Source organism: Phoenix dactylifera, unplaced genomic scaffold (assembly GCF_009389715.1).
Source record: "Phoenix dactylifera cultivar Barhee BC4 unplaced genomic scaffold, palm_55x_up_171113_PBpolish2nd_filt_p 000876F, whole genome shotgun sequence".
NCBI classification, from domain to species: Eukaryota; Viridiplantae; Streptophyta; class Magnoliopsida; order Arecales; family Arecaceae; genus Phoenix; species Phoenix dactylifera.
Genome location: NW_024068239.1, coordinates 125,231 through 152,593, shown reverse-complemented (window position 1 = coordinate 152,593; position 27,363 = coordinate 125,231). Strand labels below are relative to the sequence as shown.

The 27,363-nt window shown below is 37.4% G+C and overlaps 1 protein-coding gene across 1 annotated transcript; it reads right to left on the bottom strand.

The window, feature by feature from the left end:
* Window positions 1–593: 593 nt before the first annotated feature.
* Window positions 594–27,055, bottom strand: LOC120107474 (actin-related protein 3). Its single transcript, XM_039120753.1, has 10 exons — window positions 26,586–27,055; window positions 23,648–23,882; window positions 23,338–23,562; window positions 19,924–20,070; window positions 15,655–15,747; window positions 13,039–13,158; window positions 8,612–8,722; window positions 8,399–8,524; window positions 8,215–8,313; window positions 594–1,129 (listed from the first exon to the last, which is right to left on the bottom strand). Exons 1-10 carry the CDS (start codon window positions 26,630–26,632, stop codon window positions 1,049–1,051), a joined length of 1,284 nt encoding a protein of 427 aa, XP_038976681.1. The 5' UTR covers window positions 26,633–27,055; the 3' UTR covers window positions 594–1,048.
* Window positions 27,056–27,363: the final 308 nt, after the last annotated feature.

The window sequence follows — 27,363 nt, the reverse complement described above, 5'->3', positions numbered from 1 at the left end:
TAGTACACATCGTATCTGCATATTGTACCGAACCAGTTTATGACCGATATAATTCTTGGCAACGGTTCAACAATCCTTGCTAAGAAGTATCTTCTGGTGTAGTCGTAATTGCTTTTGTTGTAATCCTATCTTTCTGCACTTTAGGCCCGCACTTACTGCTTACTTTTTAGTTGAGTTTATATCTGGTAGGTTCTCTCTTGTGAGGGGCTTAGTTTCCTGGTTCTTTTTTGAATGAAAGGGTGCCTATTTTCCTTCAATAGAGTATAGACATAAGTATGTAGATATAGATGGACAATGGGAACCAAAGTCCAACCTTGCAATGGAAGAATGAATGGCAATACAAGGAATTCCATAGCTACATTCAGAACCATGAGACAATGGTGGGAGTAGTGCGGGTTGGCCTCGGCTCGAGCTTGAAAAGCCTGATTATTTTATTTTATTTTAATTTTTATGTATTTTTTTCTCTGGTGGGTGTTGGTAACAGCTACGAGCCACCTGCATATAAGTGTGAATATAGTCTTGTATTTAAGAAACATCCACAAAGTTCTGCAATATTGATCAAACATTATGCAATCCCTCACAGTACAGATGACTTGATGCAAAGTCCAATGTTGTTTTCAAGAATGTGAATTAAGAGTCTGCAAAGTTCAGCTTGTTGCTTAGATCTACTTGCAAGTGATTATACCGAAAAAATGGTGTTGAATTAGCTATGCCGTACACTACAAAGGTCGTGCAGCTCAGGTTCTTGCTCAGTATCTAGTAGCTCAAAGTATTGTGCTAGGGTACAAGCGGGAACTTCCCCTTTTCTTTTGTTTTATCAAATATATAAATACTTCATGAAATCAATATAGAATCAATTGGCAGCACTAAACCTGAGGCTTTCTACTGATACAAGTATTGTACAACTCATATGAAGGCCCTCCCTCCATGATCTTCTCAGCTGTACAGATAGGGATGCACCGGGGAGCTCCAGAGGAGAGTAATGTTGTCCGCTAAATAGCTTCACAGAGATGAACCTTACATTTATCAGACATGATCTTTTTCTATTTCAATACATTCCTTTGAAGACAGGATTTGTTCGACATATGCTTGCACCATATTCTTCATATTCTGCTTTCGTGTGGCAAGCCTGCATAAATATAAGCATCCTGATTATATCCAGCATTATTAGGTACAACAGAGGTGGACAAGTGGGAGGATCAGGAAAAGAAAGTGCAGCAAGGATGTGGACTATAAGGTGAAAAATGATGTTCCGCTATGGACAGCATAGGCAGAGTGAACTCTTGAAATTCATAATAAACACATCTAACATACATACATACATACATACATACATATACATAAACATATATATACTAAAATGGAGACTCTACCTCGACAAAGCTCTTTGTCTGCCACATGTACAAATGGTATAGCTCTCCATCGCCGCGTGTCCAAACAATACTTACTTTCATGCGGAATATAAGGTACTTTTGTAGTTCGGAAAAATGGAAGGGCATTTCGTCGGGAACACATCACTTTTCCATTCTCTCTCTCTCTCTCTCTCTCTCTCTCTCTCTGAAGAACTCGAAAGAGAGAGGCGCCAAAGACAATATTACCGATGAAAACCCTAGCCCTAACCCTCCACCGCCAGTGGAGGGGGAGGCTGAGCCTGCCGCAAAGGTGACCACTACTCGCGAGGCCGCCTTCCTGAACGTCGTTCATTGGCCTCAGCCAAATCAACGCCAACCTCATCCTAGCCCGTGTGCTCCAAGAACAGGTGAGCCTCCTCGATCCTCTCTCCTTGTTTCCAGATCTTTGTCTTAGGATTTGAGCTGAAGTTTCTGAGGTTCTTGGATTCGGAGAATTTTTGGTCTAGGAGCAGGCATACATGATGCTGTGGACGAACGGCAACCACGGCAACAATTACGAGAGCTCGAGCATCGGGAGCTACAAGTATGAGGACAGAAATGAGATAGACCACCTGATTGACAGGAGGACAAGCACCAAGGGGAATGATTACAGTGAGGATTTGTTTGATGCCAACGGTCAATCTATCGATCCTGCCGAATTTGAGAGGTGGCCATTCGGTTGATGGCCCTGGCCAGATCGAATGATTGTTAGGGAGTTTTTCTTAAATTTTCTTGCTTGCTGTCATCTGTTGGCTTCATTAGAACTTGAATTGATCTGAAATTTGTTATCTTCAGGGGGTGTAGAGGACCCCGGGGACCATGGCAGGCACTCTCAGGTGAGAGATCAGTATTTGTTATATGATTACTTCAATTACTGATGACCATTGTATTTACCGAACACCAAGAATAACAAAGTTGATATTAGACCAGAAGTACGAAAGTTAGATTTTTTATCAGTCATCATGAAAAATGGAGCTTGAAATTTTTGGATCTATTTTTCACAAATTTTAGCTTACTTTCTTAATTATGGATGGATAATCTTTGTTAGTCATTTTGTTTTTAGTATGTTTGAAATACTTTATCAGGTACATGGAGGTGTGTTTATCTACAAGAATTTAGAAAACTGGTCTCTGTGTAGTATCATCCATGAGTACTATGAAACCCCAAAGAGATAAGCATTACAAATCGTTAATATGATGCACTAAAGCATTTTGAGTTGTATGTTGCATGTTTCGTTATATCTTATGGGCATCATTAGATTCACATCCTTTATTGGAACCTCAGTTTGCTTAGCTTCTAGGTTAAAACAGGAAGAAACATCTCATCATGTTGGGGTTTCAGACTACCATTGTTTATGTAAAACTCAAAGATATCATTACTTAGTATTTGTTATGTTGTAAAATGGAAGGTTGGTAGGTAAAAGGAAGTTAGCGAAGTATCTTTTAATGTTTGATTAAAGTAACTTTTATATGACACTTATAGGAATACTAGGGGGATACATTTCAACTAACTATGCTTACACTAAATGAGATAAGGAAAGTGGGAATACTCTATCCTCAGACCTCGACTCCAAGCAAAAAAGTGTAGTGTGGATTAAGCTATCGTAGTTATCTACGGAGGATGGATGAAAAAAAATAAGGGAGGTTTTTGCGTTATAGGGGAGGGAACGGTAGAGGGAATATGCGTAGGAGTGGATATATATATATATATATATATATATATATATATATATATATATATATATATATATTTATTTATTTATTTATTTATTTATTTGCGTTATAGGGGAGGGAACGGTAGAGGGAATATGCGTAGGAGTGGATATATGTGTGTGTAGTGGCAGTATTATAGCAGCATTTATTATGAATGGGATTCTTTTAAGGATCTAAATCTATGGTATATAAACTGAAACATATTTGGTAAAAGTTCAATAGATAGGTTCTGCATAACCATGCAGGGGTTCTTGAATTCCAGAGCATCTGCAATTTTTGAACAGTAGAGAGCTACCTCTTGGAAAATATAGAGGTTTGGAGCCGATACAATAATTTAGTGTGACATAAGACAATGAGAGTGAGTGATTTGCTAAGAAGTCATGGAAGAAAAGAGCCGCTGAGAAAAAACTAGACAGTGATGGGCTGAGAAAAACATAAGCAGCAAAGGGCTGCAGTGAATTTTTTCCTTTTCTTGATGGGGTAATGCTGCACTCGAACAGTTCCTCTTACTAGAATGAAGTTGAGATTTAGGAATTTTATTGGAAGATATATGAAACTTAAGTAAATTCTAGGGCTTCTTAAATAAAATAGGCTTTTAGCATTGGGGCTTAGAAGGATACTAGCCTAGAACCCGCGTGATGCGCAGGGTGCAGTTTTTTTCCCTTTTTCCAACTATTTTTGAATTGCATATCGAATAGCTATAATGGAATCAATAAATGAAATAGAATAAATTTGGAAAAAGAAGGAAAACTGCACCCCGCATATCACGCAGGTTATATGCTAGCTAAACATTTAAGCCTTTGATCAGCCCAAACATCAAAGACCATATGTCATGATGTTGATATACCATATAGCATTCAGTGTTGCAACCCCTACTAAACATTAGGTTTATAATTACCCGTGCTTCTGTCAGATCAGTCGTTGTAAGTGTTGCATTTTAAATCAGAATATTGTTAGTAACAACAAGACAATATGTGACATGAAACCATCTAGGTTTCTATTGAAACTAGCTTGCATTAAATTCACATAGAAAAATCATTCCATACAAACTTGCCAGGAAATCTGAAAACCCTCCTTACGATGGCTGATTATGGTAGTTTATCCTATAGGGATAAACAATAATCATATAATCCTACAACCTCAGTTGAAGTTTGTTAACAATCAAGAATCGTAATAGCTGGGTTGACATAAGTGGTTTGTCAAGGCCTAATCTTTTGAATACAATTGCCGTGTATACTCAACCTTGGAGTAGGAGCATAAATGGAACAGGCAAGGTCCCACTTACCAGGCCTTGGGCCCAATAATATGGGGTCTGGGTTGGGCCCAAGCCTAAAAACTAGGACCAGAATCAATATTAGGCTGGGTTCGAGCAAGCCTTGGCCCAGTTCCAAGCCACAACATGACTATTTATTATGTTAGACATATAATATACACAATCAGGTAGATGTTATGAATTGAATCCTGACCATTAATTGAATGGATCAACATCCTTCAACCACCATGCTTGCCTTCACAATCTTGCCGTCCTCCCATGGCCTAACCAATTAGGTAAGCACAATAAGGATTGGGGCAAATTGGTTTTGGGGGGGGGGGGGGGGGGGGGGGGGGGGGGGGGGTGCTTCGTAACATGTCCATGGGATCATGATGTTTATATATTTGGAGATTCAATGGGTATTGTATGTAACCTCAATGTCTCTATGTTCTAGACATAATAATAGCTCCTTGAGCCTAGTTTCCTTTCTCTCTCAATCCCAAAAGAAGACCTATTTCTCAAATTTTTTTTCTATCATCCAATCTTAGTATTTGACTTAGAAGGATCAGGATTAGGGATCACAAGGAAAGGGACCAGTAGAGGAGGGCATGGGATGCAACAAAGATGTTATTTCTCTCTTGTCAGGCTCATTTGGGCCTCTGCTGTGGCAGTAAGGCCTAAAGATTTTCAGGTTCTATCCTGGTCACAGACTAATTAAGTTAGATCAGCTCATACTTGGGTAGTTGGTGGGCTGATCCAAACCCCGACCATCAAGAGCTTTACACTCAACCCTAAGTTGGCACTCCTTAGCATACAGCATTTAGTCTTAGCAGACCAAAATGGTGCAATACAACTCAAGTGATAGCATAAACCTAGATGCATACCGAACTCTTAGCTTATTACAATCATTAAAAATATGAATGTAAAGATTCACTGTATGCATGTGTGCACTCACATGCATGTGCCTATGTGTCGCTAGTATTTTATTTCATTTGCCTTTTGTTTATATCATCATTTTCCCTCTCTATCACGTCCAATGAAATTTGTAAGTTGCTTCTAGGTTGCACATGCTAAAGTGAGTCTCCCTATCCACCAGTTATCCTTCAAAGTTTCATGGCAGGTCCTTTTCTTACCCAAGGCACCAACTCATTGGAGGTTGATGACTAGCCACAGAAATAAGCTAAACAAATCCAATAGAACATCCTCCTCCTCCTTGAGCTCGTCCTCATGATGATGACGGTGATCACAGCAGTTGCGATGATGACGACGCTGGTGGCGATGATGATGATGTAGGTCTGATCTATACAGAGCTCCATGAGAAACTATGCCTGAATTACAGACATGGCGCAAGCTATTGGTCTCTAGTTGACTATCAATACTTGGCTGAAGATAGGCTAGCCTTAAAAACATCTTGGGTGGTTATAGTCAATTGACATTCCTATTAGTAAGTGTCTTATGTTTCATGCAATAGGAAAGAATAATAAAAACAATTGACTGACACAAAATGATGACTCAGATGCACTAAAGATAAGGCAAAAGAAAAAGAAAACATTTGTATATACTTTCAAGTTTCAATTAAAAGTTTTCTATTAGTTAATATCTCAGCTCTATATAGTGAAAATTAAAATGTGAAAAGATTCTCTTTTTAATTGTTTTTGTAGGAGACAAATGAACAGATGATTATTTGAGATAAACTGATAGTGATTTAAGGGTTTCCTTTGATCCCTACCATACATGTCTTTCATTCTCATTCAAATATTTATCATTTATCCACCTAGGGAAGTATTTCAAGGAATTATTCGTTCATCAAAGTTCTATAAACATTATTACTAGTACCCATAATCAAGCACATGTGCGAATTACAGATTTTTATAACATGAGCTACATTATATTGTTTCAACCTACAAATTAGGCAAACATAAACATGGGTGAAATTTCTCTCCCCTTTAACATCGTCATAACATCAAAATGCCACTAACACCAATCAATAACCTGGAAATGACATCTGTATCCCTAAAGTTTATAAAAGTTGATGGTCTTCTCCTTTTGTCTTACTTTCTTTTGCCAGGCTGTTCTATTTTTTGTCCCATCTCCCTTGTCATCATTGTTTCTCCATCATCCCTCATGCCAATGACAGCCCAGTTTGATATTGTACCAAACTTACTGCGCTATGTTGGTAAATATCTAGCCATACCAGTTACCATCTCGAGTTCTCTGAAAGTACTAATGCCCCCTAATTCGATCTAAGACACTGCAGAAATTGCAATCAAGACCTGGCCTAACAATCAGCTCCTCCACTCATATGTGAAATCAGCTCCATTAGTGCCCTCAAACTCTAGGTCAGTGATTTCATGGTCTTTACAATCTTGATTCAGATTCTTCATTGCAAAATTGGACTCTTCAAAGTGAGTAGGATAAGTAGAACTACTTGTTTGGTCAACAACCAATAGTGATCATACTCGGGCCAAGGGCTCAAGTAGATCTAGGTAAAGGGCTTGGTGTCTGCAGAGTGAGAGGATCCACATGAATCTCCCACATTTCCTCTATACATTTGGGATGAATAGGTTTTGAGAGGCTTCTGAGTAATGGCTAGGGATGATGCTGCACTTGAAAGACAAGCCAATGGGAAATGAGGAGAGGAGAACAAACATGCCTACTACAGTCAGAGTGTGAAGTTCGAAAATATTGTATGTTGTAGACCTCATCATTAAGGAATGGAAAACTATAACTAAACAATCCTCATCTTTTAGTGATAGTATATGGATGCAAAGAGGAGATGGATGACAAAGCAAAAACAAAGAGGAAAGGAGAGAGTAGAGCAACTTTCTTTTAACTTATCTAGGAGTAGAGCTCTTAGTCACTTCCTTACTATTGAATGGAATAGTAGCACATTTTGATGGTACAATGATGGCATGGGTTGGGGAACAATTAAAAAATAAAAAAATACAAAAATCTACAAAATTTTATTATATTATTTTGACCAGTGTGGGCATATGTCTAGTCCCACATTGGTTGTAAACTATGAAAATCTTAGGTACTTATATAGGGACAAGAAACCAAAATAATACCTTCTAACTAGTCTTTTTGAGTGAGGTTCTGCGTTGTTATAAATGGTATCAGAGTGAACCCAACTTACGACCCGTTTATGAATAGGAGACATTGCAGCACCAGCCAATCGTAGTGTTTGTGATTGGCTTTGCCTGGATTTGGATGCTTAACCCAATGAGGATACCGGGACTTAAATGAGGGAGTGTGTGAGGACCCAGGTGGGCGTGTATTTAATTTCATATTGGTTATACAATCCTAGGTACTTATAAATGGCTAAGAAACCCAAAAAACACCTTCCAATTTGGGTGAGGTCTTGGTTTGTTGCACTAATGAAACAATAAAATTCACTAGAACTTCTTAGGAACATCCAATTTCAAGATATGTTCATTCCAACTAGGTGGCAGCACCACCTCATGGTAACTTAGATCAGGATCTAGGAAATGGAAAGTTAGGACAATCACTTGGATTGCAATTGCACCATGGTGGAACCATTGACCCATGACTTGACCAAGAAAAATGTCAGTCCAGTTTGATGGTTTTAAAACACTGATTCAAATTATTTGATGCTTAAATTTTATTTCTTCAGGAAATAATTTAGGACCATGAACATCATGTTCAATGTTCATGAATTGCAATATATCTGCAACATAAAGCTTGTAATCTATTTTATTTTATTTTTACTAGTAATCAAATGACATAGTGAGCCCTTATTTTCCCCTCACAAGGACATACAATTCAATATGTTATGACAATATGGAGAGAGGGAGAGGGAGAGGGAGAGGGAGAGGGAGAGAGAGAGAGAGAGAGATACCTGATAAAATTCAGGTGTAGATGCAAGTACTGAACCTCCAAACCAAACGGCAAATCTCTGGATAGGATGGCTAACTATATTAACTTCAATGGGCTGAGACTGGAACAAAAAAGATTAAAATAATCAGCCCAACACACACACATATATATATATATAGAGAGAGAGAGAAAGAGAGTTTGCCTACTTTAACATCCCCACCAAATCGGGCATCAGATGCAACAATTCGTGTATCCACTATCCTTTTTAGATCTCGTTGCAATCTTCTATGGAAGTCCTTGAACATGGTTGATCCTCCAGATAACACTATATTCTGGAACGGTGATTATAGAGTCATTTATAAAGTGCATGAACGCTTAGAAATAAGACTATGGTATGACAATAGTATCATCTCATATACCTTATACAAGGCCCTCCTTGTGTCAATTGGGGATGACTGAATGCACTTATCAATTACAGCAGGTAAAGGAGTGGTAAAATCACTACTGTGTATCTCAGGATGGAAGAAAATCTGCATATAATATAAAACAATAAAATATTTTGTGTTGGAAATCGTTAGCAAGCATTATAATTTTCGAAATATTTTATTAATGTAAAACCTAGTAACGTCAGCAAGTAATATCAAGCAATAGAAAATAAAAATGATTGCTCAGCTTAATGGTCTACTTATAAGCTTTTGCCCATGACTGTTCCTCTTTGCAATAGCGAGTGCAGGTTAGATAATTTGATACATATTTTTGGGAGAGAATTATTAAACCTACTTGAGAAAAGAATTCTGAGAATGATTGCAGTGTACCGGGGATATTCTTGATCAAGATAAGGACCTGCCTTGAATGGTCTGCTCTTGGCGGACAATGTAAATAACTTAATCTCTTCCTTTAAATATTAATATAAAGAACAACCAAAGGTTGTCGTCAACCCTGCAGATATGGTTTTGGTAAAACTTTAAAACTTCAGTGTCAGAGACATATGCCTAGCATATTGGACAGAACACATTCATTTAGAATCAAATTGTTTTGGTTTTAGGTTACAACTTTGACAAATTTAATTTTTGGTAACCTCCAGACTAGGAGAAATTTCTAAAACCATATAAAATCAAGAAAATTAAAAGAATAATATGAAAACAAGTATATGATTTGATGATGTTTTATAGGTTCTAATTGCATGAATTGTAATACAAGGCTTCAACCATGTATTAAAAGTTTATGACAAGATATTAGACTTATAAATAGTCATAAAAGGGATTTTAGGTATACACTTATAAATATGTGAAATTACATGGATGCCTTTTCAAAATCATTATTTACTTGTGTATCCTTAAAAGGGTTATTCATTTGGCATGTCCATCCCCACCATCACAATCCATCGAGCAATGCTAGTTTAATTGGGTTTTAACTGGGTTGAAAATGAATTGAAAATTCAAATGACCATTATACCCTTGTTATGGGATTTTAATTAGACCTTTTTCCACTCTCTTTCCACATATCCTCAAACTCAATATCCACGACCTTCCTCAGACCCTCCATCACGGACATTGGCCTTAGATTTGCCAAAGCCGGGAAAGGAACGAAATTAGTGGGGAAGGAGGAATAAAAGAAGGGGGACAAGTTGAGATTAGGATTGGATCTGGCCTAGGTAGGATAAGGAGAAGATGGGGAAAGCAAAGGAGGTGGTGGTGGGAGGCGCCACCATAAGCGGGGAAGGGGTGTGCAAAGGATTAGGAGGGGAAAGAAGAAAAAAAAAGAGGAATTTGGGTTGGGATTAGGACAGTTATTGGGCTTTGGTAGGATAAAGAGAGGAAGGGAATGGCAGAGGTGGTCGTGGTGGGCAGGGGCCACCATAAGAAAAGAAGAGGTTCAGAAAGGACGAGAGAAAGGTGGGTGGAGGAAGACGAGATGGTGAAGGGGTTCGCATGGGGCTTGGCCCAGACAATTAGGAACCATGCAAGGTCCAAATGATGGGGCTACATCTCGAGAGGCCAAAGAGGTGGGTGGGGGTGAACAAAGAGTTAAAGGAGAAAGAAGCAATGGAAAAAGAGGTAGCGGCGTGAAGAATTCCATGGGCAAAAGAGAGAGCGTGTAAGCAAAGGAGAGGAAGGAGAAAAGGGGAGACGAAGGTGGGTAGTGGGAGGGGTTGCCATGTGCCTTGGCTCGAATGGCTAGGATACTGTTGAGTAGTGTTGGAGCAGAGTGATCTCAAGGAGGTGGGTAGATGAGGAGACGTAAGGGCCAGTGAAAGAGGTGGTGGTGGAAGTTGCCAACATGGCAACATGGGCCATGACCTAGATGGTCGAGATTCAAGCTTAGAAATGGGGGTGCGAGAAACCATAGGTTAGATCTAGGCATAGGACTTATTGAGCAAGGGATAACTAGAAAAATATTACGTGTACTATATACAATAATAATATTATATATTATAAATAATCATTATATTTTATTATAAATATAATATATATAGACAGAATATTATGGAAAATATGGATAGATCTTAGCAACTTACTCAAGAAAATAGTAATGCAAAAAAGCATGGGTAATAGATTTCGGAGACACTTTCCAATTCATAAAAGAACATGAGTAAATTATTTTCCTCTCTAAATATTGCCTGAGAAACACTCACCCAGAAAAATACAGAATCTTAGGTAAGTTTTTAAACCCCCAAAGAATGGGCCCTCAAGTATATAAAAGAAATAATGACTTTGAAAGGGTATCCATGACTCCTGCAATTTTGCATATCTCAAAGGGTATAATTGTAAAAACCTTTTAAAAAACAAAAACACATCATTGGCTTGCCTCATTGAAATCGGGTCATTTGGGCCAAAGAAAAGCATCTTATTCTTTCTCAAATTTGATTGGTATTAAAATAATATGTTCAAACCAATTCTCTATCCATACATACAACTCGCCGCACAAGTTGGTTAAACGCGACTAGTATACAAAACTTTGGTTAGGATGCATCATCTGACATTGAATATTGAGTTCTCATGCAAGTATGGATCACCTGCATAATAATTTAGTTGATTTATAGGAAATTTCACCAAGTAATTTAAGCCACGTTTCTAACAAGTTTTAAGCTCAAGTTTTTCAAAAGTTTCTTCTACTCAGGCAATCAAGAGCTATATAAGGCTTAATAAATCTTTGATTTCTACTATCATATGTAATCAACTATTCCTATCAGCCTATCTTTTGACAATATGGCACTTTGGTAGTTTTTTGTGTATAGGTAGTAGAAACAAGACCTATAATGCCAGAAAACATGGTCTGTCGTACCGATCGGTACAGGTCGGTACCGGCCGGTACATATCGGTACCGGACCGTACCGGTACGGTACGGCTACATATTTCGGTACCGAACCGTACCGACCGGTACCGATGCGTACCGACGCGTACCGATCCGGTACCGACTCAAACCGACCAGTCCGTACCGGGTCCAAATTTTTTTTGGCTTTTAGCCCCATCAGTAAAGTACCGGTTCGGCTCGGTTTGGTTCGGTACCGTACCGGTACCGATGCCCACGGGTACGTCGGTACAGTCGGTACCGCGTACCTTGCCAGGAAACCTAGCCTGTTATCCTATTTCCCACTCTACACTGTGAATCCATGAAGCAACAGTCCTTCCCCTTTCTTCAATTTTCATCCAAACCTATGAACCAGTCTCCCTCTCTCTCTCTCTCTCTCATATGAGGGTGGGTAGGACAGCAAGCACAGATTTTAAGTCATAGTTCCCCCAGCCGGTTTACAACCTGCTTTAAAGCCTTCATGGAACCCTAATCCAAAGAGACCATACAAGCTGATCAAAGTCATATCAGAGCAAACAAAATCCCTTATCTTTACTCCATTCATCTCTTTTAATTCCCCAGGAGAAGCAAAGTGGGTTTCAAAAACATGCAGATTGGAAAGCAATAATCCAAAATATGTGCGAATCAAGCATACCTTCTTGGAAGCACACGAAATGGATGGATAACATGCCAAATGACAAACATTTTTTGAATGGACTAAATGCCGAGCTCAAAAGGCTCAATTCATGGATGGATTGTGGCTCTCAATCTCACACTGAATAAGGTGAATACAGTAAACTCAACATACCACCAGATCATCAAATATTGCAAATGATACTAGCATTTAGAAGCAAACATCACACAGAAAGTGCAGACATCGCACATCAGCAGTAACATTTTTGCTGGAAGCAAGAAAAGCATCAGGAAGCAAAACATGAGCAGCAGCTATGAACCAATCAGCCAGCTTGGCGGCAGTGCATGTGGTGAAGTGGTGATGATTATGGTGGTAGCAGTAGCAGCAGCAAGTGATGGTTTGATTCGGATTTTATATGATCAAAACAGCAAATTTAGAAATGAAAAGATCTTACAGGTTTGACATTAAAATCCATCTTGACATATGCATCTTGATGCCCATATTTGTATATGTATTCAATTACTGGACATTAAAGTTCCGAGTTGCAGATTTTATTGGCATCTTGATGCCCATATTTGTATATGTATTCAATTACTGGACATTAAAGTTCCGAGTTGCAGATTTTATTGGGCTTCCATGGTTTATCTTTGGCTCAAATGACTTTTTGTTTTAACGTCTAAGAGAAATTTACTGAATACCCACCACAAATTATAATGGATGAAGCATGCTTAAATTAAATATCAAGAACAAATAACTCAAGAAAGGTCTAAAAGAGATAATCCTCTTTCAGAATACCGTAAATTTCTGTCAAGTGGATAACTAAAAAATGACTGAAAACTTTTTCCATATAAACATAAATAATTCATAGAGAAAAACATGGTGGCATGAGGTGGATACAAGATGATAAAATGAAAAACCTACCTCAGGCCCAAGAAAGCGCTCATATCCTATATCACAGGAGTATGGTGCTCTAGTCTTCGGCTTAACACCAGTCCAATGCTTGATATACTTAGAAGGCTCCTTATCATACTTATTGAACTCCTAAGACAATATGATATAAAATAATCACTGATTAAAGTGCTAGAGATTTTTCTTCTGAGATCCTATTAACAGTAAAATATTTGCATTGTGCTCAAGCTGATTAGAAGCAGATGCATAAATTGCTTCTGAATATAAATGTACTGATAAAGAGCCGATCCATCAGGCAAAGCAAAACTTGTTTCAAATTATCAACATGTCCAAGTAATATTTATTCAATGGAAAGTTCAAAAAGGAAACAATAGGTCAATGATATGAACCCAGCAAGGGACTGGTGTAACAAGCAATTCTATCACATAACATTAGATGATAAGTTGAGTCGACAGGTAAATGATAGTGAACAATGACAAACTATGCGAACACGTAAACAATAATAATTTATCATCCTTATACAGAACTCATGCTACCGCAGATATTATAACTAATGCATGTTTAGAGATTAAATTTTTCTTCATTAATTTGATAACAAAAGCCGCTAACGTGTTCTTTAAGATGATAAAATTGGTAATAGCAGAGCAAAGTACTTTTGTGGTCAAGTACTACTAATTACAAGTTTTGGAACCAGAAAAATCGACAGGTTAATCCATGACCAACAAGCAAGGTCAAAAGAAGAAAAGTCCCAAGTCATTTAGCTATTTATGAATAACCATAATCTGAGAAATGAAAATGTGTTTAGACATTATAACCAAGGTTCGTCGTCTCAGTACCGGACCCCATACCGGTGCCACACTAGCATAATGTCGGTACGGTACGGGACGGAATATCGGTACGCCATCCGTACCAAGTACCGGTAACAAATCAGTATGGTATAGTACGCTCTGCACTGCCCGGTTCGGGTCAGTACGGCATACCATGATTATAACCAACATAGATAGAAGTGTTTCCCTCAAATTATAAACAAACTTTTTTCAAGATGTAACTACAAAAATGACCTCCATGCTGGAATTATACTTTATACCAAGCTCTGTGTGAAACTCTACCAAGAGAGCAGGAAAAAACCTACCAGCAGAGGTAAAGAAACATTCATATGAAGGAAGAATTAAGAAGACCCATGCACTATAGACACAATGAAAATATTATGCTTATGAAGTCTGAGGCACCGGTGACGGGTTATGCTTGTCATTTAATTTTTGCAGCTAGAAGAAGAATTTGTCGCTTTTGGTTTAAAATCTGTGGAAGGTTCGATAGGTAAAACAAAGTTGCAGGATTGGTATCAGCTTACGATCAAATTCAGAAGTTGATACCGTAAATTTGTAAACAAATGGTATGAAGTTGATATAGTATTGTCCTAAACTGGATCTTTACTGAAAATCTAGATCCAAAAAATAATAATAATTTAAATCTACTTCTCTTAATATTTTGCTGAAAATTTGCATCAATAAGGAAAGCAATGATCTACGATGTTGTATGACTTAGCATGTTGGGCAAAGAGGAAAAATAGACTAGTTTAACAGTAATGAGAATGTAAGACGGTGGTGTAAAAAATAGAAAGAACAGAGCGAGGAAAAGATATAACTGAGCGCCTGCAGGAGTTACAATAATTGAAAACAAAATGATGGAGCCAATTTAGATGTTACAACCATACATAAGGAAAATATAAGGAGGCTCCAGTAATCAGAATTAGTAAAACATATGTTCAAGAGTTTAAGAAGAACATAAAAAGACTTAAGCTAACATGGACAGAAGTTATAGGAACGAAAACAGAAAAGATTAAAAATAACACCAGGGGCAAATCTTAGTAGGAACTACTGGTGAAAGAAGATCTGTAAAGCTGATATCAAGTATTCGGGAGAAGCATAAATAATTATGCCCATCATCTATGGCAAGGATTGAAGTCGCCACGCCAATACCCATCCTGGTTTGGTCCCAAGTTGATATGGTACCGCGACAGGTCTGGACAAACCAGAACAACCACTAACAATAAGAATGAAGAGGGAAAAATCAGAAATAAAAAAGGGCATCTTGGGGCCCACCACCATCCCAAGTGTCGGGACATAAATGTCCTGGTTTATCCCAGTCGGTATGACGTCCCGAAAAATGAGTGATCTAGCATCTTGGGGGGCATCCTGAGTACCATTTTTTGTTGGAACAGAACAGTACCAGCAGGATGCACTGAGATGCACTGGGACATCAATCCTTGACTCTATGGTTTGTTTGAAACCAATGAGGTAACATTTTAACCAGTAATACTAGACTACTTTCTTCAAGACATCTCGATCAATAAAAACATTTCAAATACTTCAATAACCTTCTGTCTAGTTAATTATTATCATCAGAAGTTAGACTGAAACCACTAGCAGTAAGATTTGCTTTAGTTAGTAAAAAGTCAGATTGACTAATTACAATTTCTACAGCAACCATAGTGATATTGACCGAGAAACAATATTATTTATCTTCGACAGATACAATCTCAAAAATATAAGAGTGAAAAGTACATTTCAATTACAGAACTAAAAATAGAATGCTATCAAATAAAAACCTTATGAAAAGAAAAATTACCTTGACTAAGTCTGAACAAGTGTAACAATACATTTCTTTCACCTTCCGAGCTACTTCAAAAGAGTCTTCTGGTGGTATATGCTCTCCCCTTTCCTATGAATGAAAAAATTAGCCAATCATGAGCACCAAACCATAAACATATAACGTGCATCTCAAAATAAAAAGACATGACTTTCCTACCCAACAATAAAGTGGTTTTCTTACATCAATGCTAGAAGTAGAATCATATGACTAGGTCAGTACATGCAAATGAACCAGATCAATGCTAAACATCAATTCTACATGCAAGCTTGCAGATATACAGATAGAAAGAAGGGATGAGTTTTTTATTTTTGAGGGAGTGGGGGAGGCAGGTCTATAAAGGTTGACCAGTCTGGTAGTTAGATTTATGTGACAAGGTGGTTACATGTTGTTTTCATTAATCCTATAGCATAATATGGGCTGTTTATGAACAGTAATCACGTTGGGGTTTCTTTCCTATTTGTTCCAGATATTTTGTATATGTCACGCATATTAAGGGGGAAATGCTTGAAAAAGAGATGCTTCTTGTATGGTAATTGTTCAATGGGCTGTATGATGCAATTAAGGTCACACTGGGCTAAGAAAATCTCTCTTTTCAAATTACTTTGAATTTTAAAGATTATGTTTTTAAAGTTTTTTTAGGAAGTAGTGAGGAGTAAGACCCTGTTTGGGGAAGCTGTTGGCAGTAGAGCTTTTGGAAGTAAAACTTTCTGAAGTAAAGCTTTTATAAAAAGTTGTTTGCTGTTTGGTAACTACATTTCTAAAATGCTGTGGCACTTTAATATATATGTTTGGTAAACAAACTGAAAAAGTACTTTTGTATGACAAAATTACCATAAAGGACATTGCATAGTATTATACAACAAAGCATAATAAAATATAACATATATTAATACATAAATGTATGATATAGTATAATATTACCGTAATATAATATAATATTATTATAATATAGTAATATAACATTGTATACTATAGAATAATAATTTAATATAATATTAAATTATTTAACATAACATATCAATATATTATGATATAATGGAATATTATATTATATTTATAGTATAATACAATAATAAAGGTACAAAATATTATAATTATTAGCGTACATTAATTTTTCATAATATAACATAATATTAAATTATTTAACATAACATATTAATGTATTATGATATAATGTAATATAATATTATATTTATAGGATAATACAATAATAGGAAACAAGAATACCTTTTCTTGCATGAAAGGAAGTTTGATCCACGGCTAAGATTCTTTGTAAGGGCTCCAACAAATTTTTAGGTTTATAAAGGGACAAAGTATGTAATTGCTATATTTTATTATAAGTATTTTGGTTAAAAAAATAGCTTTCCGATACAGCTCAAAACAGCTTTTTCAGAAAGCTCCAAAATGAAGCTTCTCCCAAAAAGCTGTTTTTAGCTTTCTGAAAAAGCTAAAACAACTTTCCGAAATTTTTACCAAATACCCTTTTTCATCCAAAAGTGCTTGTGGAGGGCCAGAAAGTATTTTGTGACCCTTCAAAAGCTCCCCCAAAAGGGGCCTAAGTAATTTATTGAGAGCTCAATTTGAAGCCAGCAAATCTATCAAGCTAGGAGGAAATCATATGTTTTCTCTATTTTTCTTTTTTTTTTTTACTTTTGTCTTTTGGACTTCTCTCCTTGCATATCTACCATCACAAGCTCCACATCATGATGATTATGATTAGATTTTATATAGAAAACTTAAATAATAGATTGTGGATTTATTCTTAATTAACAAGGATACGGATTAAATAACTGACAAAAGGGCTTTTATTTGGTGTAATTTCAAATTTTTGAAAATTAAAAATTACTGTTTATCTTCCCTTCTCCCGTCAAAACTAGTGGATCTCCATGTCTTTTAGTAGAATAAGTCCTTGGACTTGAGAATACACTGGTGTTAGACCATAGATAAAATGAAAACCCTCCTTTGAGATGTGGTCATCCATATCCATTCAGAGCCTTAGGAGCAAGGTCTGTGGAATCATTCCGAACTGCCCGGTTCGGGGCATCGCGGGCCATACCGGCGGCGGACCGGGACGATTCCGCCATTGAAATCGAGAGTTCTCGCCGGAGGGAAAGAAGGAGAAGAGGAAGAGAGAGAGAGAGCGAGGAAGGGAGGAAAAGGAGAGGAAGTTCTCTCCTCTCTCTCTCTCTTCCTCTCTTGTTCTCCCTTTCCCCTACCAATAGTAGGGCTGTTAACGAGCCGAGCCGAGCCCGAGCCTGGGAGAGCTCGGCTCGGCTCGTTTCACAGAAGCTCGGGCTCGGGCTCGGTAACGAGCTCTGTATTGGGCTCGAGCTCGAGCTTGCTTGGCAAAGCAAAGGCTTGGGATTAAGCTCCTAAAGCTTGTTTCAATTACGAGCTACAGAACAAGCCCGACCTCGGGCTCGTAATCGGGCTCGAGCTCAAGCTCGGGCTTGATAACAGGCTATTTTTCTCTATATAGTCAGATTTTTATGAATTATGGTGCTGAAATAAGATTTTTCAGCGGAAGACTAGAGCTCGTTTGGGCTCGTGAGTTGCTCGGGCTCGGGCTCGGGTGTAAACGAGCCTCATATTGGGCTCGGGCTCGGCTCGTTAGTGGGAGACTAGAGCTCGTTTGGGCTCGTGAGTTGCTCGGGCTCGGGCTCGGGTGTAAACGAGCCTCATATTGGGCTCGGGCTCGTTTGACTAACGAGCCGAGCCCGAGCGGAGCCCGAGCCGAGCCCAAGCAGCTCGGCTCATTAACAGCCCTACCTACCATAGAAGATGTGTCGGTACAGGCCCAGCATGGCACAGCATAGGCCCATACAAACTCATCCCACCAGACAACAGATACGGTGCCTGGTACCGGTTCTGTCGTCCTTGCTTAGGAGACATAAAGATATCCAAAGAAGCTTGGGAGCACTACATAGAAAAGCACAAATAGGACTCATTATATTCCTAAAGCCACTTCCACCAAGACCCAAGTTTACAAAAATTTTGAAGTTTTAATAAGAAAATCAAAAAAGTTTCAAAAAGAACAAATACAGAAAAACAAAACAAGCCAGGAGAAGTTACTTAGTTTTGTGTTATATAGGCTCTTTATTTGTGTAATTTCAACAATTTTGAGACGAAGTCTTTTGAGAAAAGCATTTTAAAATGAAGTCCCATTTAAACAAAAGTCATAAATATAGTGATACTATAAATATAAAACATGATATTTGATTCTAAAACTTCAGCTGTTCAAAAATTCATTAAAATAATCAAGAGTAGAGCTTCTGAAAGCCTAGATTATTCAATTTTTCTTCATCATTTTCCGGAAATTTCACAAATATTTAGAATGTGGGCATTTCTTTGTCATATTTTCAAGGTTGAATGGTTATTTAATTGAATTCATGTAGTTACTGAATATTATATTTATTTTCACATAAGAAAATAGAAGCTATTATTATGAAAAATGGTGTTTCATATTTAATTGTCCACATTGATCTCTTTTTTCTCATTCAGCATTCATGTAGTAGTCTTTAAGAGTATCATAGGCTTTTATTAAGATATCAGATATCTCAAGAAAATAAAAAGACCGAAAAGTGACACTATATTGCCTCCACACTTACTGAAATAAGGAAATGACCATAGTATGATGTTTATTATCCATTCCCTAGTCTTAAGCCAGGAAACAAGAAAGGAAAACGAACCAAAGTTGACATCATATAGCCTTTGTACTTAAGAAATAACCAAATGACTCCAACATGATAAACAGCCAAAAGCAAAAAAACTTCAAAAAAAGAAACATCTACGGCTAGTTTAGGTTAGTCTTGGCCAAACTTAGGCAAACCACTGAAACCAGCAAAACTAGAGAGAAACCAAGTCTTGAGTGTCAGTTTTGGCTCCATTCCAAGTTCCAACTGAGACCAACCCATTTCAACTGAAAGAGATCAGTTTATGACCACAACTTCATATCTTGATCAATAGTTCAAGGAAAAGTTGTGCAAGCATAATCAAATTTAACATAGAAAATTGAACACTTTAATGAGGTTTCATAAAGAATTGTACTTGATATAGCAAGCCAATTTATAAGCCTGATCTCTTATCACTAGTCATATACAAGAACTCGGTTAAATTGGAATGTATTTCATAATAAGATTTATTGCTTGCATGTTAATAAGCTGCAAATGGGTCATAGTAATTAGGCAAACTGCAGCTCTAGTGACTTCTACAAGGTAGAGGGGATTAAATTAATGAGCCTCGTACTCTCAAAAGTTGCTGAATAAATTGAGTAACATCCTTGCCCGCGATAGGAATGGATTTGATGCTACTCCCAATCACATAACCATCTGCAACTGGCACAACATGTGTAGCTCCATCTCCCACATCAACTACAACCCCTGTCATTTCACACTGAAAAAGCAAACTGACCAACTTAATGAATAATATCCTATGCAATATTAATGTCAAAAACATAAAAGAAAATGTAGAGAGAAAACAGTTTTTTGGAATGAAAATGCATGTATCTAAAATTCTAAATATAGCTATACAACAATGTGCAGATACATCATAAGAAAAATAAGTTAAAAGATAACAAATTAAGTTGTGTAAATCGATAACCACATGCTTGTCAAATAGAAATTACCAATTACATTTCTTTTTACTGGATACCATTATTTTCTCTATCATGCACATGAGAGAATGAATCACCTGCTGATGCAAAGAGATAGTTTGGCTGAACATGTATTCCTTTACAATATCGACATTTTGTGCTGCTACGACCGCTGCAGAAACATATGTACTGCTTACTTGGGCATGTTTGGTGTTGCTTCTGCTTTTAAAGATCTTCTTCTTACAAAAGAAGAAGCTAGAAGAAAGGTTATCTAGCTTCACCTAAAACAGCTTTTCTAACTTTTCTTCTTGTGGAAGCACTCCTTAGATAACATTACCAAACATTTGTTTTTTCAGTAAGTACATTTTTTGCTTTAAAAATTAAAAAAGTACTTCCTTTAAGCAACACCAACATTGCCCTAAATGCTAGTGGCCCTACCCCAAATACATTCAAGCTTTCCTAATATTTCTTTCTTCCATACTGGAACTTCCAGTGAAAACATAAATGTGCAGTGATACTGATTTGGCTGTATACTACTTGATGATTGCCTTAAAAGAATTCGGAGAAGAGTGGTTCATCAACATCATTTCAGCATTCCCATCTAGAGGAATATGAGGTATATTGTAGGAAATTAGGGAGAAAACCCATTTTTGGATACCTTTTGTTGCCTTGAATAAAGATAACATGTTCAACAAAAGCCCAAATTAAAAATGATCCTGATTGCCTATAATTTTTTTCTTTACTCATATGAAGGGATACCTTAATTCAAAATCCTTTACAGGAAGTTAGCGGATAACATGGTAGAATAACCAAGATGAGAGACATAAGTTGCCATCAGGCATCTGCTATCTACTTTCCCACTTTATTTGATCTGCCCAATTCATATTATTCACTTTAAGGGTATTGAACCCCACTCATCCACTAAATACAATAATAATGAAATATATACAAATACACACACACAGTCAAGCTAGACTTCCGTCCACACAATTATCTATGGCTTATCATATTAGTACAAAACCAATGATGGAAAGGAAAATTTATTAATATTACTAAGACATGAAGGAACAAATTAGCTTACCTATTGGAAAGGAAAAGGGAGAAAAAGAGAAGACAAAATACAACCAGTGAAAGGTTGAAACAAATGACAGATTGAGATCTCTATGTTAAAAATGTTTTTCTTAGGTCTAAAGAACCATAATTTTCATTGTTTTCTATAAATAACTTATCTACTCAGGTCTTGAGAAAGCAGTTTTTCAGATAGCAATCTCTCTTTTCCAGTGAAACCAAACTACCTCGTGGACTAAATCTTATAATTCAGCTATGAAGGAAGCACATAAAAGCAAACAATTCGTCAACCTTCTTATAGAAATTATGCTTGCTTTTTTCTGTTCCCAGTGTCCTAGTTTTAAGTGTGTTAGTATTCTTCCATTGTAATAAGTAAGGCCACTTTACCCATCCCTCCTCTTTGACATTTTGAGAGGGTTAGGAGGTGATGTTAGATGTTCCACCCCTCATACCACCTTGAATTTATGCTTACCAAAATTATAGGTCTTATGCTCCCAATTTCAGTAGGAAGAATAACATTCTAGGTGATTTTCTGGCCCACGGTCAACAAAGATGAGAATGTAAGACGAAATCTCATTGAATAAGCAGCTTATGTTCAGCTAGCTCTTAAAGCGGTCCTCAGTCTTAACAAAAACAAGTTTAACACTACATGAAAACAATGTCACTTGCTATATATGCATCAGCCCATGCACTTGGGGAAAATAGGGACAAAATAGAATTTGATAGCTCTACACTCTAGAAGAAAAGAACATTTACGTTAAGTACTTGGCTTGTCTTGTATTCAATTAAGGATTCCAAGTTTACCAGAAAAAAGATAAATATATAGGAAGGAACAAAGGTTGCTCAGCAATAAGATGGTCAGATCTGTTTCTATATCATCAATATTTAAGAAAGAATTTCAAAGAAAAACAGAACAAAGAATGAGACCGAAGTAGGAGAAGAGAGTAAAATTCTAATAATTGTATAATAGATGTGTCTACATACAATGTGCAAACTTAACAATTAGTTTTAGTTGCTTTAGATTATGGCACATAAGAAGAAAATTAAGATATAGGTATAAACCAGAGCCCATGAAATATATATTTAGAGAAGGTATAGCCTAAGAAAAATTTGGCTAAATCATGTATAAGATGACATACATTACATATGATGTACAAACATGACATAAAGTTCAAAAAAAAAAATAGATACAGTTTGAGTCATGTAATGCTTTTAGATGCTTACAGGTTGGATCTTTTATCGGGAATTAAAATAAGAGGAAGACCAGCTTAAATACTGAAGGAGCCAGATCAACCCAAGTTACTGGTATACAATGCCCAGTGACTTCACAAACTCAATCAATTAGAACTCACACTTACAGGTTGAATCTAAAGACATGAATTTCCAAGAATTGAGTACCAAGAAGAACAGGGAAGGAAAATAAACCTAAAGTGCTAAATAAATGAAAATGCTTTAGCAACTATTCGCAATCCTATATTGGCAAAACTAAAACACAGTCTTGCACTTCCAAGCCATGGTATTAATCATGCAACTGCTTGCCTGCAGGCATGCTTCTCAGAATATCAAAATCTAAAGAGAAACTAAAACCCATGCACACTTGTTTGAAGTTCTGAGGTGATATAGATTATAAAGTAAAAGAGTATTTCCAAATTTGACAACTGTAATAGTTTTAGAATATTAGAATTTAAATAGCAAATATAAACAATATGTTCTAGCATATGTGAAAAAAAAGGTGATTCCTCACAATCATTACAAGGAACGTAAATAATCAAAGTATTTCTTGTGATGCAGTTATGTATAGGAAAATACATCCTTACTTTACAACATGATAATTAATCCAATATATACATTTTTACACATATACCTCATTAACTTTTCCAAATTAGAGTGTGACAAAATTCTACCAAGGCTTATTATAGCAATCATCTTAGCTGCAAATACAGAAAAATATATGTTGCTAAATGAGGAATAAACCAGCCTAGGTAGCTGTTAGAGCCAACCTTGGAAGTAGTATATCCAGCAGCAAGAGCAAGGACAGGCTGGACTGCAATATACAGACCAGGGACATTAAATGTCTCAAACATGATTTCCCCTGTGTATTCACGATTTTCCGGAGCAGTCAGCGGGCTCTCGGTCAATAGAAAATAATGATCTTCTGGATCACAGCGCAAGTAATTAAAAATACACTGTTGCCAAAATCGTTCCATTGTATCCCAATTTTCTACCTATAAAATGGCACTGTTACCTCAAAAATGTTCACAAGGACTGCATAAATTGGAAAACATGACAGTTGGATAGCAGATATTATACCTGGCCATGATGTATAGGATAACTAAGATTATATGTACTGCTAGAGCGAGACTGAGATAAAGCCTCCTCTCCAATAAAAAAATCAAGATCAGCCATTACACCTGCACTGTGCTGTGCTAGCCAATTTCCCTTACTAGAACTCCTTGACGGGTTTAAGAAAGACTCGTTGACGGCAACTACTGTAGGGATGATGAAGCATGGTTCAACATTGCCAGCAAATCCCATTTTTGTGTACCTAAATGCAAGAAATATGTGAAATAGTCAAGATAAACAGAAAGATTTATTGTTAAAACAGACAAGCATAAGCAATACAAAAGACCTGCTTATGAGTGTGGAAATGTTGATGAAGAAAATGAATGAACTTATAGAAGAGATCCAAAATGCCATTCACTCCAAGTAGTTAAACATGAAATATTAGAATCCCCCTCTACATCATCTATGCAATAACGTGATCAGTAAAAAGGTGAACTGTATCTCCCCTCTCATCTTGAGAGCAGATCAACATTTTCTAGGCAAATTTATTCATAAGTTTTCCTGGATTCGGGATCAGGAAGTAGTCCTAAAACAACTTCAATGGCAGTGTTCAGGATTTGCCACAGCAGATGAGCCTCCCTCATTTAGGAAGGAAAAATAGGGTTTTATGGAGAAAGAAAGAAAAAAAAAACCACCATCTTCACTATTTTCTGAGCAACAGTGACCTTAGAACTACTCAGATAAAGTGAACAAGTTCATTGAATATTGAATTTCTTGCTCATCTGATGCCTTCTTATTTAGAAGCAGCAACATACAATCTACCAGAACATTCATATTGCTTCTTTGTTTACAGCTGCACTAAAAAAATATAGAGAACAAATGGAGAGTACTGGGAGGGGGATCTATATGTAAAAAGTCCTTTCCCAAGCTGAGTATCCTTCATGTTTATAGTAGGAAACAAAAGGATGCCATTGGAGAAAGAATCAATAATTTACATAGCATATTCTCAGTGCTAGCAGATCTTGACCACATCTTCCAAAAGCTTTTGGCTATCATGGCTAATTACCATAACTGTTGTGATGTACAGTCATAAGCCAAGAACTCCCTTAACTTTGCACTAACAAACCGTCCTTCAATTAAGAAGTGAGTGGCCTTTTTTATTTCAATGTTCTTCCCTGCAGAACTCTGTTGATACTTCAAATCAATCGACTAGCTATGCACAAATATTAATTATGCAGACAGTAAATTAAACCAAAGATGTTTAATTTGCATTATTCTGCATCGATCAAATACGATCTTGCTTTTCCATCCTGCCAGTTTCTGCTCAGAATTTTCAACAAGGTTAATTTGTTCCCCTGCTCTAGTTTTTTCAAGGCATAGTATACTCCAAGACAAGTGATGGAGAATGGCAAAATGACTACCACATAGCAGCAAATGTTCAATATCTTATAGTTTTCTAAATCAACTATAGACAGGATTATTCAAACTAAAAAAAAATCTGCCCAAACAGTAATCCAAATCAACTGATAACTTATTAAAGATTGCTCCTTGGAACCCAAGATATAAAATTCCACGGGCCATTAATGTAATTGGAAAATCATTAGTTAGTAATGGGTTTTTATAGTGCCAATTTTAGGTTCCAATCCTGATAGGTTCCTATTCGTGTTTCACATTGATGCATGACAATCAATTGGACGAAGCTTTACAATTAAGACATGTGGGTTCAAAACACGTCACAGGTTGGTTTGGCTCAGTTTCAGGAAAACTAAATCCATCTGCAGCCCTAAGTAAAAAACTGTGAGGAAAGAACAGACTGAGAGTTAAAATAGTAGTGCCAAAATGAAGTTTGATACAAAATCTAGTTAAAAAATAACAAGATATGCTTTAGATACAAGTTTACAGGGATAAGTAAAGTTCCAAGGGGCTGTTTTTGAAAAACAACGTATTGGACAAATCACAGAAGAAGGCACGGGAACAATTGCATTCCTTTTAGGATTTTACATGAAATTTAAGGCATTTTTTCAATTATTCCACTCTTTGACAATCCGCTTTAGGTCTTTTCAGCTTTTCTTTTGCAGTTACCCATTCTACCCAATTATATGAGATCCAAGAAGTTGTTCTGGCAGTGCTCCCCTTCGTTCATACCATAGACAGAAAGCAGCTCTCCAATCCCTCCTCCTTCATTTTATCGCTTATCATTGTTATCCATGGAGCATCAAGGGTTACTGCTAATGTTACCATGCCTTTTAACAACTGTTAAGCTGCATTTAAAAACTACAAAACACTCATTGAATCTTCTCAACCAAAATTCAGATCCTCTATGGTATATAACATAAGAAGGATCACACATTGTACAGAAGCCTCAACACCTGTGCATGCTTTCCTTAAAAGCAAGTCTCCACTAACTAACTGCACCCATATTGCAAACAAGGTCAAGTAAGTAACACTGACAGAAGAGCAGCAGTAACATGAGTTCAATATATCACGCAAGCCGCAAACTCAATAGAAAATGGTAATCCATGACATCTAACCTAAAAATCACCTCCCCCTTGCTAAAGATCGAATTATTTTCATTTGAATACAAGTGTTTCATCCTTCCGAAAGAATCAATCCAATCTCAAAAATATAACTTAGCTTCCCCAGATCCAATAACACAGAGTCTCATTCCAAACTACACCAACCACACATAGAGCTCCGAACCAGATACGTAACGTCTATTCGGGAAAAAAACAACAATAAGAAGTCCAAGTTCTAACTGGATCTTCCACATTCCCAGCTCCCAATCCCCCCACTCCCTCTCCGACCATCTTGAGACCAAAAACAAATAATACTAACACTAATCCCGTGCTCAAAGTATCAAAACAAGAGCAAAAAGCTAAAAAAAATTGTCCGAAGAAATGAGTCAATCCAAGTCAAACTCACAGTACACGACCAAAAGAGCTCTAGTTGGGGAAAAAGAGTTTACCCGGTTCCGTTGTCGATGACAACGGCCGGCCGAGAAGCAGCGTCCATTGGAGAGCGCGGAGGGGGTGGATCTGCCGACGAGATCCGAGAGGTGGCGCCGCCTAGGGCATCCGCTCATGGTAGTGACCGCGGGCGGCGGAAGGAATGAGGGCGGGTGCTCTGGCCGCGTCGGTGAGAACCACAATCTCGCTAAGAGGGGAAGGGAGACAGGGAGGAGAGAGAGAGAGAGAGAGGCGTGGATCGGAAGCGACAGCGGCGGCTCAACGGTGGGGAAGGGATTCCAATTCCATCCGTGCGGTGGGTGTCGGCGTGAGGCCCCCGCCACGTTACCTAACTGCGATCCCGATGCCGCAGCGGATGTCCCGAGAAATATTAAATACTGTGGGCAGCGACGATCGCGCTTTGGATCCGTTGGGCGGCTCTGTGGCTGTGCGTCGGCCTTTCTTTTGCTTACTGTTTTTCTCCCTCTGACACCTCTCTCTCTCTCTCTCTCTCTCTCTCTCTCTCTCTATTTTGAAATGGACGCGAGTGACATATGTGGATCTGCAAGGCCCATTCGGCAGGCCAGCCTGGGCTGAGAAGAATGGTTTGGAATGCATAGCTTGAGCTACGCCCAATACAGTGCACTCATAAACATAAACTACACTAACTTTGTGACTTGTTTTTCTGAAAATCTAGGATATATTTAGTTGAAGGATGAATAGAAATAAATGGCTCCCATTCTTTTTCCAATTTTAAGAAAAATAGAAATGTCCCAATCCTCATAAATCCAATCTATA